The sequence below is a fragment of the Arthrobotrys flagrans genome, assembly GCF_004000055.1.
Source record: "Arthrobotrys flagrans strain CBS H-5679 chromosome Unknown unitig_1, whole genome shotgun sequence".
Taxonomy (NCBI): domain Eukaryota; kingdom Fungi; phylum Ascomycota; class Orbiliomycetes; order Orbiliales; family Orbiliaceae; genus Arthrobotrys; species Arthrobotrys flagrans.
In genome coordinates this window covers 6,316,618-6,329,323 of record NW_027137556.1, presented here as the reverse complement: position 1 = coordinate 6,329,323, position 12,706 = coordinate 6,316,618, and the positions used below count along the sequence as shown (strand labels likewise).

Here is a 12,706-nt window from a genome sequence, read left to right as displayed (position 1 = left end):
TAAGTAGATAGGAAGTAATCAGCTCCTCAACCCCTCACCCAACCCTTCCAACCGTCCCCACAGCCCCGCATCCTCGTCCTCCCACCCGGACTTCCTCCCCTTCGCCAAAACATTCCTCACCAAACTCCTCCCCTTAAACTTCCAATCCTTCATAACCACAGCTCCACTCCCCGCCGCCAACCCATCACTCCTCTGCATATCCCCAAACTTCCTATAAATCCCTATAATCTCCTCCGTAGCCTCCACCAACTCCCCCCAACTCCTCCTGTCGGTTCTGACATCATACCGTCCATTGACAACCCTAAACATCTTCTCGTAAGCCTCAATAACCCCCGCAAACTTGCCCCTCCACTCCGCTAGCCGTCCAACTATCTTCCAAAGCCTTTCGTCCCCTGTGATCAACGGTACGATCTTCGTATCCACCAGATCAACCACCATCCTAACCAACCCGGGTCTTCCGATCTCCTCACTCCCATAGTTATTAATAACATGCTTCACAAGCATCTCCAATAACTCAATATCCACGCATTTCTCCCCTTCCTTCTGTCCTCTAATCTCCACGATCCTTCTTATGGCCATCTGCATATCCCCCCAGACGGGAGGTCTTAAAGAAGCAGCGATGACAAGAACATTCTCCCACATCCTCCAATTCGTATTCTTCAGTCCCACTGCTTTCTTCAACGCCATAAGCGCTTGCATTTTCCCTTCATTCATCAATTCCTCTTCACTCTTTTCCACAACCTCATCTTCATCTTCATCATCCAAAACAATCGTATTCTTCTCTCCCTCGACAACTTTAACTTTCCCCCTTCTTAACAGCGCAGTAGCAAGATTACTCCACCCTTCAGCATCAGTATCATCAATCCCAATGACCCTCATAAAAGCCTCAACGGCTCCATCCCAATCCGCCACCTCCAACATCGCGCATCCACATTGAAACCACGCCGGTCCGTTAAGTGGATTGCACTTCAGAGACAATTTATACGCCACAATAGCCTCCGAATACTCCTTCCTTCTTAAATGATAAACCCCCAATGACCTCTGCGCCCTTGCGTACCGTTTTCCGGAAACCTCCCACGCCTTTTTGAAGTGTTCGGGATTCTTCTCGAGTTCTCCAAGGATACACCATAGCCTCGGCGCCTCCGGTGGTGGTGGATCTCGTTCGACCGGTTCGACTTCATCGTCATCCGTAATAATCATCTCCTCCTCATCATCAACCTCCACTTCCTCAACATCATCCCCCCTCGGCATCTCCCCTTCGAACAACATCCTCCTCACAACGCCCACAGCCTTTTCCTCCTTCTCAACCGCCGCCCAACAAAGCGCAACTTCAGCCCACATCCCAAGCCTTTCATAGATCCCCACCGCGGTCCTGAGACCCCCCATATCAACCCACCTTGCCGCCAACTCCGCTTCAACCCCCCACCTCGTCGGCAACCCCAACGTGAACGCAAACTCCAACCTTTCAAAAACACTAGCACTCTCCTCCTCCTTCGGTTTTGGTAAAAAAGTCGATACATCGGCCGAATTCTCCTCCGGAGCCGTAGCGGCAACGATTTGATCCACCACAACCTGTAACTGTAGTAAACTCCTCTCCACCGTCCTGGAACGATACGCTTCCAATCGACTCCTAACCAAAAGCCCCATGGTATGAATACTCCAATTCGTAGAATGTTGAAGTACTCTTTCGGCATAGGGACTCATCTGTTCGCGCGTCAACCCATCCGCCGGATTTGTATTCTTGATCGATTCGGCCAAGTGTAATAAAATAATAGAATCGATAGGTTGAAGCGTAGGTTGAGATGCCGGATCCAAAGCCGATAACGATGGGGGTAACGCAGCGGCCTCAAGGATTTCTGCGGTGACGGGGGTAAACGAAATAGCTTCAAGCAGCGTATCGTCATTTAAATCGAATTGTTTCGGCATAACCTTCCTCTCCTCCTCCTCTTTCCCATCCGCAGTCTTCTCACCATCCTGAACATACGAAACCGTCTTCGGCGCCACACCACCCCGATATTCCTCCTTCGACCTCGCCAACACCACCAGCTGTGAAATATCATCAACTTGAAACTTCGTTCTTTTCCCCAACCGTCCGGTAATAGCATATTGTAACCCCGTGACTGCCGCCGCAGCTTCGAGATCCTTCCTAACTTTCGCATCATACCCGTAAAAGCTATGAACCGTAGACCGTTCAACCAAATACCTCGCCTTCAAATCCGCAGTCGCCAGGGCACCATCCCCCTCTTTCCCCTCCTCCCGAAAAATTAACTTTTCAAGTTCCCCCAAATCTGCATAAATAGCTTCGTGCAAAGTGCTAGAAACTTCCCTCAAAACCCTCTGATGCGCAAAATTAACCCTCATCCTCCACCACCTCGCCGTTACCACCCCCCCATCTCCATCTCTAAACAGCACTTCGCTGGTCAAAACCTCTTTAGCGAGCGTGAACACCACCGGATACGGTAACAAATGATACGCCGCCTCCCCGTCAACCGATAACCCTCCAACCAGCCCTTCCTTCAACTCCTTCACAAACTTCTTATCGGAAGCTATAACTTCTGGAAGTATTTCCACCTCCTTAAGTAGCAGCGGAGGCCCCGTACTCGTAGCTTGCAGATAAGCATACAACGCTGCGATACCGAAGGTTAATAACTCGAGCGGATGGGATGTAGATTCTATAACCGCGGTTTTTAGATGGTATTTATAGTCCCTGATGATATCGGAAGGTGAAAGCGAGGTTAGCGAAGCGGGGGAGAGAAGGGAGGTTGCGAGTGGACCGGTGAGGATTTTGCGGTAGTCGCCGTTGGAGAGGGATGTCAGGTGGGATTGCAGGAGGGTGGAGAGCGGGGTGGTGGGAAGGGGTGTTGAGGTTAGGAGGGCGAGTTCGAGAGGGAGAGTTGGTGGGAGAGTCGCGGCTGGCATCGTGGGCGATTGGATTAGAATGTACGGCGTATACGATCGAGGAATGAGTGAAGTTGATGTCGACGTAAGTTGGTGAGGGGATGGTTTGGCGGGGCAGCAAAATTCAAATTTTTTTTTTTTTTTGAGGTGGGCTGCTGCTAGTCAGCACGTTCCCCGCCAAAGCAGAAGGCGCTAGGTAAGGGTGGGCATTCATGACATCCACCCCCATAGATATAAGAACGATAAGGATAATATATAAAAGAGGATGGATCAAGATGGCGATGCTATTCCATATAAAAGTCGGAATAAGAACACATATATACACTTTTTAAAGCATCATTTGTATTTGCCCAGCACCATACTTTACTCCCGTTCTCTCACCCTTGGGAGATAGGATATTAAACAGCAAAAGGACAACAGAGAATATTAAATAGAATACAATCGAAAAGGACGCAAGGGGGAAAGGAAATCCATCAAGAACAACTAGTGAGCCAAAAACAAACAAACAAAAAAAAGTAATGCTTCAATCTTTAAGATATTATCTTTTATGCTTCGTCTCGTTGAACCAAGCCCAGGGCCATGTATTGCTCGCGTACACTAACCAAAATCTGCGAAGGGAGAGGAAGAGATATGGAGATATAGAGGTAGGAAGAGAGAGAACCAGCGCCAATGGCTAACCCATTTTTTTTTTCGATCGTCAATAAAGGCAAATAAGGAAAATACGGCGGCAAGGGGTACGCTTTATATCATGCGTTACTTTTCAGGGCATTAACCAAAGCAGTCTAAAAGCTCGACATTAAAAATGAAAAAATAAAAATAAAAAACTTGTGCTCATCAGATTCACGACCATCTTCTTCGCTTGCGTCTCTTTGCGAAGGCATCGTCTTCACCGACCGGTCTATCACTCTTCGTAGGCTTGTTCTCGCTTTCTTTAGGAGGTTGTTCCTTTGTCTGTTCCGTGGGCTTTTCTTCTCTTGGCGGTCCGGTGCTGGGGGTCACCGGCTTTGGAGGGTCCTGTGGCCCCCGATCATCCTGCGGAGGTTGGAAGTGGCCTTCACCTGTTGGCGGCGGTTTCTTGTCGTCTGGCATCTCAGCTACGAGCTGTGGTTCCTCGTCTAGCTTCGGTGTTTCCTGCTTCGGTGGCTCCTGCTTAGGTGGCTCCTGCTGCGGGGGTTGCTGCTGCGGTGGTGGTTGTTGTTGTTGAGGGGGCTGCTGCTGTTGAGGGGGCTGCTGTTGTGGAGGTTCCTGTTTTGGAGGCTCTTGCTGGGGTTGCTGGGTAGGCTGTTGGGAGGGTTGTTGTGGCGGTTGCTGCTGCTGCTGGGGAGGCTGTTGTGGTGGCTGTTGCTGTTGAGGGGGCTGCTGCTGTTGCTGTTGAGGAGGTTGCTCTTGCGGAGGCTGCAGAGGGGTGGGTTCTTGATGGGCCGACTGCCCTCCGTTATTATCCCTATTCGGCCTTCCCTTCTCGTGTTCCGATAGTTGCTTCTCCTTAGGTTCCAACCGAACATAAGTATTATCCGGGACCGGCTTCTCCTGGTTTCCAAACCACCCGATCGTTCCGTCTTTCCAGTAATTATGACCTTCGAACAGCTGTCGCATATTCTTCCTAGCGCTCCACCCGAGTCCAATCCCTTCGCCCTGCATGTTCCCCACGCCTACACCAGGACTTCCTTTCCCACCATTTCTCAAATCCGAATCACCGGCACCTTTAACTCTCCATGACGACATGATGGGTGGCGTCACACTCCATCCTTTCAAAAATCCCCGTTGGCAGGCATCGCGCACTCCGAAGTCCATGGAGGCGTCCAATCCCTTCCACGAGAGATCATACAACATCTTTTGCGCGCCACGGTAACTTACAGCGAGTGCTACCAGTCCTATGGGCTGGTACGACGGGAAGATAATTCGCTGGTCATCCGCTGCTTGAGTTTGCTTGATGATATCGTTCCAGCAGAAGAAATCGCGATCGCCACAGGGTGTGGTGCGATATGTTAGCGATCGCGGGGTGGTGTATCGGTCATTATAACGGTGGAAGAGATTATTGTAAGGCGGTGGGGCCATCAGGTTCTTGGAGGTTCCAAGGTGCATGACATCCCAGTCAAGACCGTAGGGTGCTCGCTTGAGCTCATCGGTGGTGAATGGTTTTCGCAGCGGACTGGTTCGGAGAGCTTTGGAGAAGGCGGTCATTTGTTCTTTAACATAGATGTCCCTGTGTACAACACGTTAGCCCACATGGTGTGTCGCGTGCGGATCGGTAAACTGACATACCAATCAATGTCATCTTCAAGGAGCAGGGCGGTTTCAATTCTGTTATCGACAATGTATTTAAAGGCATCCATATGTGATCTCCAACTACCCAGGTACGGCAACGGCAGCTCGGTCCGGGCCAGCCCGTACGGATATGCCTTCTGGTGGATATCCTCCCCTCTGACGGCATTGATTACGTGAGTGACCTTGAGGCCAGCTTCGCTCGCGATGAGCGTGACGGCATCCTGTCTGTCCGTCCTTGTTTTCAGTGATATCAATAGGATGGCACCGAATCCCAATGTTTCATTCCGAACCATGCCCACGGGGTCCTCTATCGATACCTCAGGATCAGGACGAGGCGGCGCGGATGGTGTGGGTTTTTCGGCCGGTTTGTCATCGGATTTGTCATGATCCTGCTTGAACTGGATATCGGACCATTCTTGCTTGTGGTTGTTGTTCGCAGGGGGCCGCTGCTGCTGTGGAGGCGTCTGATCCGTAGATGGTCGGTTATTCGTGACGTCCGGAAGAGGGTGAGGAATAGGATCCGAGCTGCCAAAGTGGCTTAATGTGACTAGTATGAAGGGGAGGACGATGCAGATGGCCAGGACCATAGTAAGCCGGCGGTTGAGCATTGTACTTAGCACCACCATTTTAACAATCCAATCCAAGCCCTAGGCCCGGAATGTCAAGAAAGCTTCGGTTGTGAGAGGTCGAGAAAAGAAAATTAGGTTTAGCAAAGGCAAAAAGGTGACAAAGGAGAGGATAAAGAGAGGTTCGGCAGCGATATCCGAACGGGAAGTGCTTGTATAAAAGGACACTTGGGAGGTCGCTGCTTCTTGCCCAGGCCTTGGATTTGATCAAGTTCACAGCACGGCAAGGCAAGACAGGCAAGGGCACCTTTGAAGTGAAAAAGGAGTAGCTGACGAATTAATAGTCTTGGCTGCAGAGCTAGCTCGAGTTTAAACCCCGAACCTGGAGGAGGCGGCGATGGGGATGATGATGATAACAAGATAAGGAGCGGACGCTTCGAAAAGCAGAACTTCTGGATTAAACGCGAATGTCAAGGTCGTCTAAGATAAAAGACGAAGGGCCAAAGGGCGATGTGGTCGTTTTTCAGCGAACGGCGCGCCCGTATTGTTTGTGGATGCTTGGCCGTAGAAAATTGCCAGACTTGGAAGAATCAGCCGCAGGAGGGCAGTGAAGTTTGTTCGGAGAAGCTCCTACACAGGACATGTTGATATTCTTGTTAGTTCTGTCACCATCTATAGATCTCTTGCGAAGATATAAGTGGGTATGGTTTTACATACCTGGTGAAGCCTAGCCAGTGGCGGTCGTTAGAGGTAGTTGGGAGCGGTGGTTGTAGGGTGGTTAGAACCCGGTAAGCACTGCGCACGACGTTGCAATTCAACAAAGAAGAACAGGGGAGCTATCCGGCCCTACTGAACCCACCACAGTCAACAGCAGTCAACAGCAGTCAACAGCTACTCGATTAGAACGCCATCAACTAACAGATAACAGTCTATCTTACCAATCAACCAAGAAGAAGAAGAGAGTGATTGGATTCAATGCAATGGTGGATCGGTATATGTATACGCTGGACTCCAGCAGAAGAAAATAAAAATAAAAATAAAAATAAAAATAAATAAAAATAAAAAATACGAAATTGGCTTGGCAGCTCAACTCATTCATTTGCATCTTGCCCCTGTCAAAGAGCCTCAGCAGCAATGGCAAATCTGACCGCAAGAACGAACATGCAGCTGACTAAAATTAACAATCGAAGGTGAGTTAATTGCCAGATATTCTGTTCTGTTGGGCAGCTCATAATTACGGTACGAGGCAACTAACCGTTCAAACCGAGCAGAGTCTACTATCTGTCTCCCGGTAGCTTCTCTAGCGTGGTTACATAATAGACGGTCTGGATACCGGACAGAATGCATTGACTCGATCGTACGTTTGTGGCTATAAAACGCAGGAACCCCTTCCCCACGTTGTCAGCGCTGCAGCGTGCATTGGAGGTCCAATACTTATGTACAGACGACCGCCAAACAAGTACTCCATACTTTTGAGAAGTGATCGCATAAGGCCCGAGTTATAGCGGAAATTGCATTCTGTGATCACTCCATCTTGGCCGTTGCTGGAAGGCACCCGAGATTTGCACCGCCCTTCCGTTGACGGACTTGCATCGATTCGGTCAGATGGGTTCCGTGTTTTGAATCCCCAAGCTACCGATCCACAGAAGCTACTGGCTCGTGTTCTGGTTTACCCGTGCGGCTAAACTCTAGTGTCTCCGAGCAGCATACTCTGCTAGTAGTTAAACGTTAGGCTACTATCGATATTGCTGTGCGAGGAGTATTTGACGCCGTTAACCGCATGCCACAGGAAAGCCTTACACAACGCCTTTGTTGCAACATTCCACACACAAGGATCCCAAACGTGGAGAACCCCGAATCTTCTATGCGATTTCACTCGTCAATGCATATATCGATAGAGGCGATCTAGGGGATTTACTCCGTTTGGATCCGCCACGCCGCCCCGGGTATTGACAATCCATGGAATTTCTTGAGTTAGTTCCCTGCACTGTCGATGCAGTACATATCACAGACGGCCTCGACGGGTCCTGGACTTGATCGCGTCGACCGTCGATAGCTATCGGCCGACGAATACGAGAAATCTTCAAGGGCATGATTTGCCGTCCGCTATAGCTGGCCCTGAGACCAAGAAATCCTGCTTCCGGTGGTAAATTGGTAATCGATCGTGTCTACAATGTTGAATCTGCGATTTATAATTTATACGATGAAATATTTTTGACTATAAAAACGGCAACCTGCGCCGATACATCCTCTTGATATGCATGGAAGAGTGCACCTCCTCGCTCTACAGTTCTCAAATACGCTTATCAGCATGGCCATCATCTCCACGTTGTTGATTCTGTTCAACCTGGGTCGAATTCTCTCTTCTTCTCAGGGAGTTCTCGCCAGTCCTGCTCAACCGCCATCCGTCTCCGATCTTACTCTTTCGGTTCTTACGGACAATGACCTTACCGGTACGTCCTCCTCTAACTTGGTAATATCTCATTACTCCGCAATATCGATTGATCAAATTGTATGAGCAGGCAAACCCAACGATACCTCCAGCAAAGCAATCCTAATCGAGTCCACCCATTCCTACACCGACGCCCCTTCCGCCTGTTCCCAAATCTCAGAATCTCTTTGGTCCCCTGCTCCCCAAGCTCCCTTCTCCTCCGGCCTAAAAATCTCCCTCTCCTATCAAACATTCCTTTCAAAGTATCCTTCTTCCCAACTCTTCTGGATCGCCTCACCATCCTGCACCGCAATCGACGCCCTCGGCCATCCCCATGCCGTGTCATGTCATAAACGCCTTCCGGTGCTTTGTACCAATACCGCTCCTCTATCCAACGGTACTTTCACGGATACTTCCTCTCGATGGCAGATCACCAGAAAGGTTGGGAAAACAGGACAAGGAATTAGAGGCTATAGAGATCAAATAGGTTTTCGATTCTTCGGACTTCGTTATACTCCACAACCCGCAAGATTCGCTCAATCTTCTGTGATAAAGTATACGGCGGGTAATCCTGAGATTTCCGGACTAGAGTATCCACCGATATGTCTTCAGGATATGAACAACATGGGAACTCTCTATGGCGTCGAGGATTGCCTCTTTTTAAACCTGTGGTGAGCTCTCCCAGAATACGTCGAAAGATTGATACTTAAGAAAGAAAACAACAGGACCCCCTACCTCCCCGGTAAATCCGCCTCCCCCAAAAATCTAAAACCAGTCCTCTTCTGGATCCACGGCGGCGGCCTGGTCCAAGGTTCAGCCAACGAACCCCCTTCCGATGGCGGCATGTTCGCCTCCCGCGGCGACGTAGTCTTCGTCGCAATAAACTACCGTCTTTCGAATCTAGGGTGGTTAGGTATCAACAACGTTACCGTTCCATCCGGTGAAGGTAATGGTAACTATGGTCTTGGGGATATGCAAACGGCACTTCGATGGGTTAAAGAGAATATCAAATATTTCGGAGGTGACAAGGATAAAGTCACCGTTATGGGTGAATCCGGAGGCGCCATCGCCGTTCGGGCGTTATTAGCGTCGAAGAAGTCGAAGGGATTGATATCCGGCGCCATTATTCAATCCGGTGCTTGGGGTGCTCCGCCGGAGAAAGCAGAGATCGAATACATTTCTCTTCCAAAATCCGTGGCCACCGCAGCAGGAGACATAGTCACGAACCTCGGATGCGGTAACCTCGACATCTCCGATAAATTGGCGTGCCTCAGAGCCCTCCCCGCCGACCGAATCGGCTTGAGCGCCTACGTCAACTACCCCCTCGTCGATTCCCGCCTCTTAACCGGTAGCCTCTCCACCACCGGCAAAGGCCCGGGTTACACCGTACCGGTCCCCCTCCTCCTCGGCATCGTCCGTGACGAAATCGCCCCCTTCAACTCCGCCCTCTACGGTACCACAAATACTCAAGATTACTTCGACTCGGTAGCTCCCCTGCTCCTCTCCGAAGACTTCTCCCATCTCGCCCGCAATCCGATCTTCTCGGCTCCCCCGACAGTCGACGCGGCCGAAGCAGCATTCAACATAAGTACCCGCATCATGACCGATTACGGTTTTACATGCCTAACCTGGTCGACCGGCTACTCCCTTTCGAAACACAAAGTCGTCCCGAGCGTTTACATGTACGAATTCAATCGAACGTACATGTTCCCCCTCTGGTCGCCATCACAATGCAACCCCCCGCATCCCCGGAAAAACCGCTGGGTGACTATTCAAAAGAATACTATAAATGTCACTCCGGAGAGCTTTCGTACACGTTTGGAACAATGGGGTATATGGGAATGCCCGATCGTGATGATGGCGGTGATGCGGTCTTCATGCGGTGGATGGTCGACCTTTGGGCTGCTTTCGTTAGGACCGGCGATCCGAATCCGGATGAGGCTTTCTTGAAGGCGAGGGGTTATTTCGGTACCATCGAGAAGATTGAGAAGGAAGGTGGGTGGAAGAAGGCGGTGGGGAAGAAGGGGACTAAGGATGTGAGGTTGATGCAGTTAGAAGGGGCGGTTATGAAAGGATACTCCGAGGTAGAACAGTGCGAGGCTATAGGACTGGGATTGGAGTACTACGAGTAACCTGGGTCGCCCTCCCTTCTCTTCTTGATCTCGTAACCAGAATTTGGTTATAAGACTTTTACCTTCTGAGAGTAACTTCGTACTTAAAACCCACAGAGTCCAAATATGTAATCACCAGCAGTATATCCGTTCCTTTCTTCACACTCCTTGTCACCCCATATATAAATAGATAGCAATAATATCTTGTCTATCATCCCATAAAATAAAATAAAAAGCTTTTACCCAAAAGAAAAAACCAAAAAACACCATGCAAATGCCATCACAAAAAAAATCCATAAACCAGATAGAACAATCCGGCAACATCTACCTCCTCCTCTTCTGCACCAACTCGAACCCATCTTCATCGACCACCTTCTCAACCCGTTCCTTAACAGCAACCAACTGCGGCGCCTCATCCATCTCCACATCCCCTCCCTCTTCTTCCTCCTCCTCCCCATCTTCCTCATCATCACCACTATCCCCCTGTTTCACAACCTTAACCTTCGGTTTATTCCTCCCCCCATGTTTTTCCCAAAACTCGGTCAGTGCGTTCGCTCCCGAAAAGTCGTCGGAAGCGATCTGTCGTCGTAGGAGTAATATCCTTTGAGAAACGGTGTATGCGCTATCGTCTTCCAATGCGGTTTCGAATTCGTCGGAGAGGATTTGAAGGAGGAAGTCTTCGAGGTCTTCGGCGTCAGTTGCCGGCTCCGCTGCAACATTTCCGAGAAAAGGAATCATCAGTTTCACATAACACTCATGAAGATCGTATCTTCGCAGAAGGTTAGGAGGAATGCGTACAGTTGAACAAGTCAGCAACAGCACCGCACATCCAATCCCGCTTATCGGCCGAATCCGGTCCTCCGAACTCATTCTCGACAGCCATGGATAGCGCAGGCCAGGTGTTCAAAAGGATCGTCATGCCGTTCTCGAAGTACGGTGTTTGAGTGGGGGTTAGCGGGGCGTTTGTGCTCCGGGGAGCCGTGGGAGCTGGCTGCGCCATGGTAAGTGAGAGGCCGTTGGTAGTAAGGAAGTCGAGTCGCTGATGTGTATGGATGCGGTGGGAAGTGGTTTATACTCGATGTTGAGGTTTTGGTCAATATGATTTTATAAGCTTGGAGAGCAGCTTTTTTTTTCGCTACGAGCAAACGTTTGTGGTATTTTTAGAAGGGTTTGCGTTGTGCTCTTCAACACACAGTTCTGTATCATCGAACGAGGCGTCAAGACTGTGCACTTCAGATCTCATCCTTCGTTTATGATTTAAGAGGCAAATCTCATCCGGAACGATGTCCTTCATTTTGTTAAAAAGAAACTAATGTTATATCCAAATTATTCCTATTTGAAACCCAATTCACAGATATCGAAACTAAACGCCTACCAAGCTCCATAGAGTTCCAATACAAATTGAATTCAAGAATATATACAGCTTTTGATGTCCATAATCCCCCAATCCGCAAAGCGACCGGCCAGCTTTCCCCTTCCTTGGCAATCATCTCACCCTTCGTCTTCCCCCAAGGGCCGACTTTGGTGCATATCATGTTTAGTCTATCAATTCGAACGGAATCCAAACAATACGCAATGGCGATTCAAGGATCCAGGGGACCTACCATTGTCAAACCTAGAAACATAGTTATACAAAAATATTTATGGACAAGGCGCGAATCCAGCGGCGACACATGCCGCCTGGCAGGTGCCGAAAGCACTGTTACAGGCAATGATAGCGGGCGGTGCCGCTGTAGCCAGCGTAGCACCCCAAACGAACCCGGCAGCGCCATAACAGGCGGTTACTACCGCCGCGCAGCCTGCTTGGCACACTCCATACGCGAGTGGTCCCGCGGATACCAACGAGATCACGGTGCAGGCACTAACGATCAAAGACGGTTTCATTGTAGGAGCGTTCGGTAGCTTGAAAGCCGTAGTTGTGTCAAAAGTAGATATTTGGGGGGTGGAATCTAGGTGGTTTCCTGATCGATTGTGCTAGGGTATGAATTATAAAGTAGACGAGAGAAGAAGGAGAAATATACCCAGGCGTCAAAATGAACATCTTTATATACGCTGTCCGCCTGGTCTCGCACCCACTATACAATGGGAAGCCACCTTGTACGCTCATTTCACACATCCGGCTTGATCTGCATAACTTCAGGCACGAATAGAACGTTTAGCTTCACCAAAAACGTCAATGATGTCAGCGAATTATTAATCGAAAATCGTGGAAAATAGTGCAATCTAACCTCGAGTCCGGAGAACCAGAGGGAGTGCGTATTCCAAAGGCCGGTCTCGTAATCAGACCGTAAAACAAAATTAACGAACGGGTGATTCCGGCCATGTGCATACGCACCTAGATCTGACCGAAGCCAACACGTAATTACAAAAGATTCCAACAATTTGGGCATCGATCTCGTTGTAGGGAAAATACCCCGACAATTAATCCGTAA

At 49.5% G+C, this 12,706-nt stretch overlaps 5 protein-coding genes across 5 annotated transcripts; 1 reads left to right on the top strand and 4 right to left on the bottom strand.

Moving 5' to 3' along the window:
- Window positions 1-18: 18 nt before the first annotated feature.
- DFL_009853 (uncharacterized protein) lies at window positions 19-2,919 on the bottom strand (the record flags this gene model as incomplete). The annotated part of the gene is made up of 1 exon (XM_067639801.1): window positions 19-2,919. One exon carries the CDS (start codon window positions 2,917-2,919, stop codon window positions 19-21), a length of 2,901 nt encoding a protein of 966 aa, XP_067487553.1.
- Window positions 2,920-3,738: 819 nt separating this feature from the next.
- DFL_009852 (uncharacterized protein) lies at window positions 3,739-5,792 on the bottom strand (the record flags this gene model as incomplete). Its single annotated transcript, XM_067639800.1, has 2 exons — window positions 3,739-5,104; window positions 5,164-5,792. The coding sequence occupies 2 exons, from the start codon at window positions 5,790-5,792 to the stop codon at window positions 3,739-3,741; spliced, it is 1,995 nt and encodes a 664-aa protein (XP_067487552.1).
- A 2,251-nt stretch (window positions 5,793-8,043) lies between these two features.
- On the top strand, window positions 8,044-10,295 carry DFL_009851 (uncharacterized protein; the record flags this gene model as incomplete). The annotated part of the gene is made up of 4 exons (XM_067639799.1): window positions 8,044-8,185; window positions 8,255-8,834; window positions 8,889-9,751; window positions 9,943-10,295. The coding sequence occupies 4 exons, from the start codon at window positions 8,044-8,046 to the stop codon at window positions 10,293-10,295; spliced, it is 1,938 nt and encodes a 645-aa protein (XP_067487551.1).
- A 303-nt stretch (window positions 10,296-10,598) lies between these two features.
- DFL_009850 (uncharacterized protein) lies at window positions 10,599-11,274 on the bottom strand (the record flags this gene model as incomplete). The annotated part of the gene is made up of 2 exons (XM_067639798.1): window positions 10,599-10,984; window positions 11,073-11,274. The coding sequence occupies 2 exons, from the start codon at window positions 11,272-11,274 to the stop codon at window positions 10,599-10,601; spliced, it is 588 nt and encodes a 195-aa protein (XP_067487550.1).
- Window positions 11,275-11,760: 486 nt separating this feature from the next.
- DFL_009849 (uncharacterized protein) lies at window positions 11,761-12,158 on the bottom strand (the record flags this gene model as incomplete). The annotated part of the gene is made up of 3 exons (XM_067639796.1): window positions 11,761-11,793; window positions 11,879-11,889; window positions 11,981-12,158. The coding sequence occupies 3 exons, from the start codon at window positions 12,156-12,158 to the stop codon at window positions 11,761-11,763; spliced, it is 222 nt and encodes a 73-aa protein (XP_067487549.1).
- Between the last annotated feature and the right edge of the window lie 548 nt (window positions 12,159-12,706).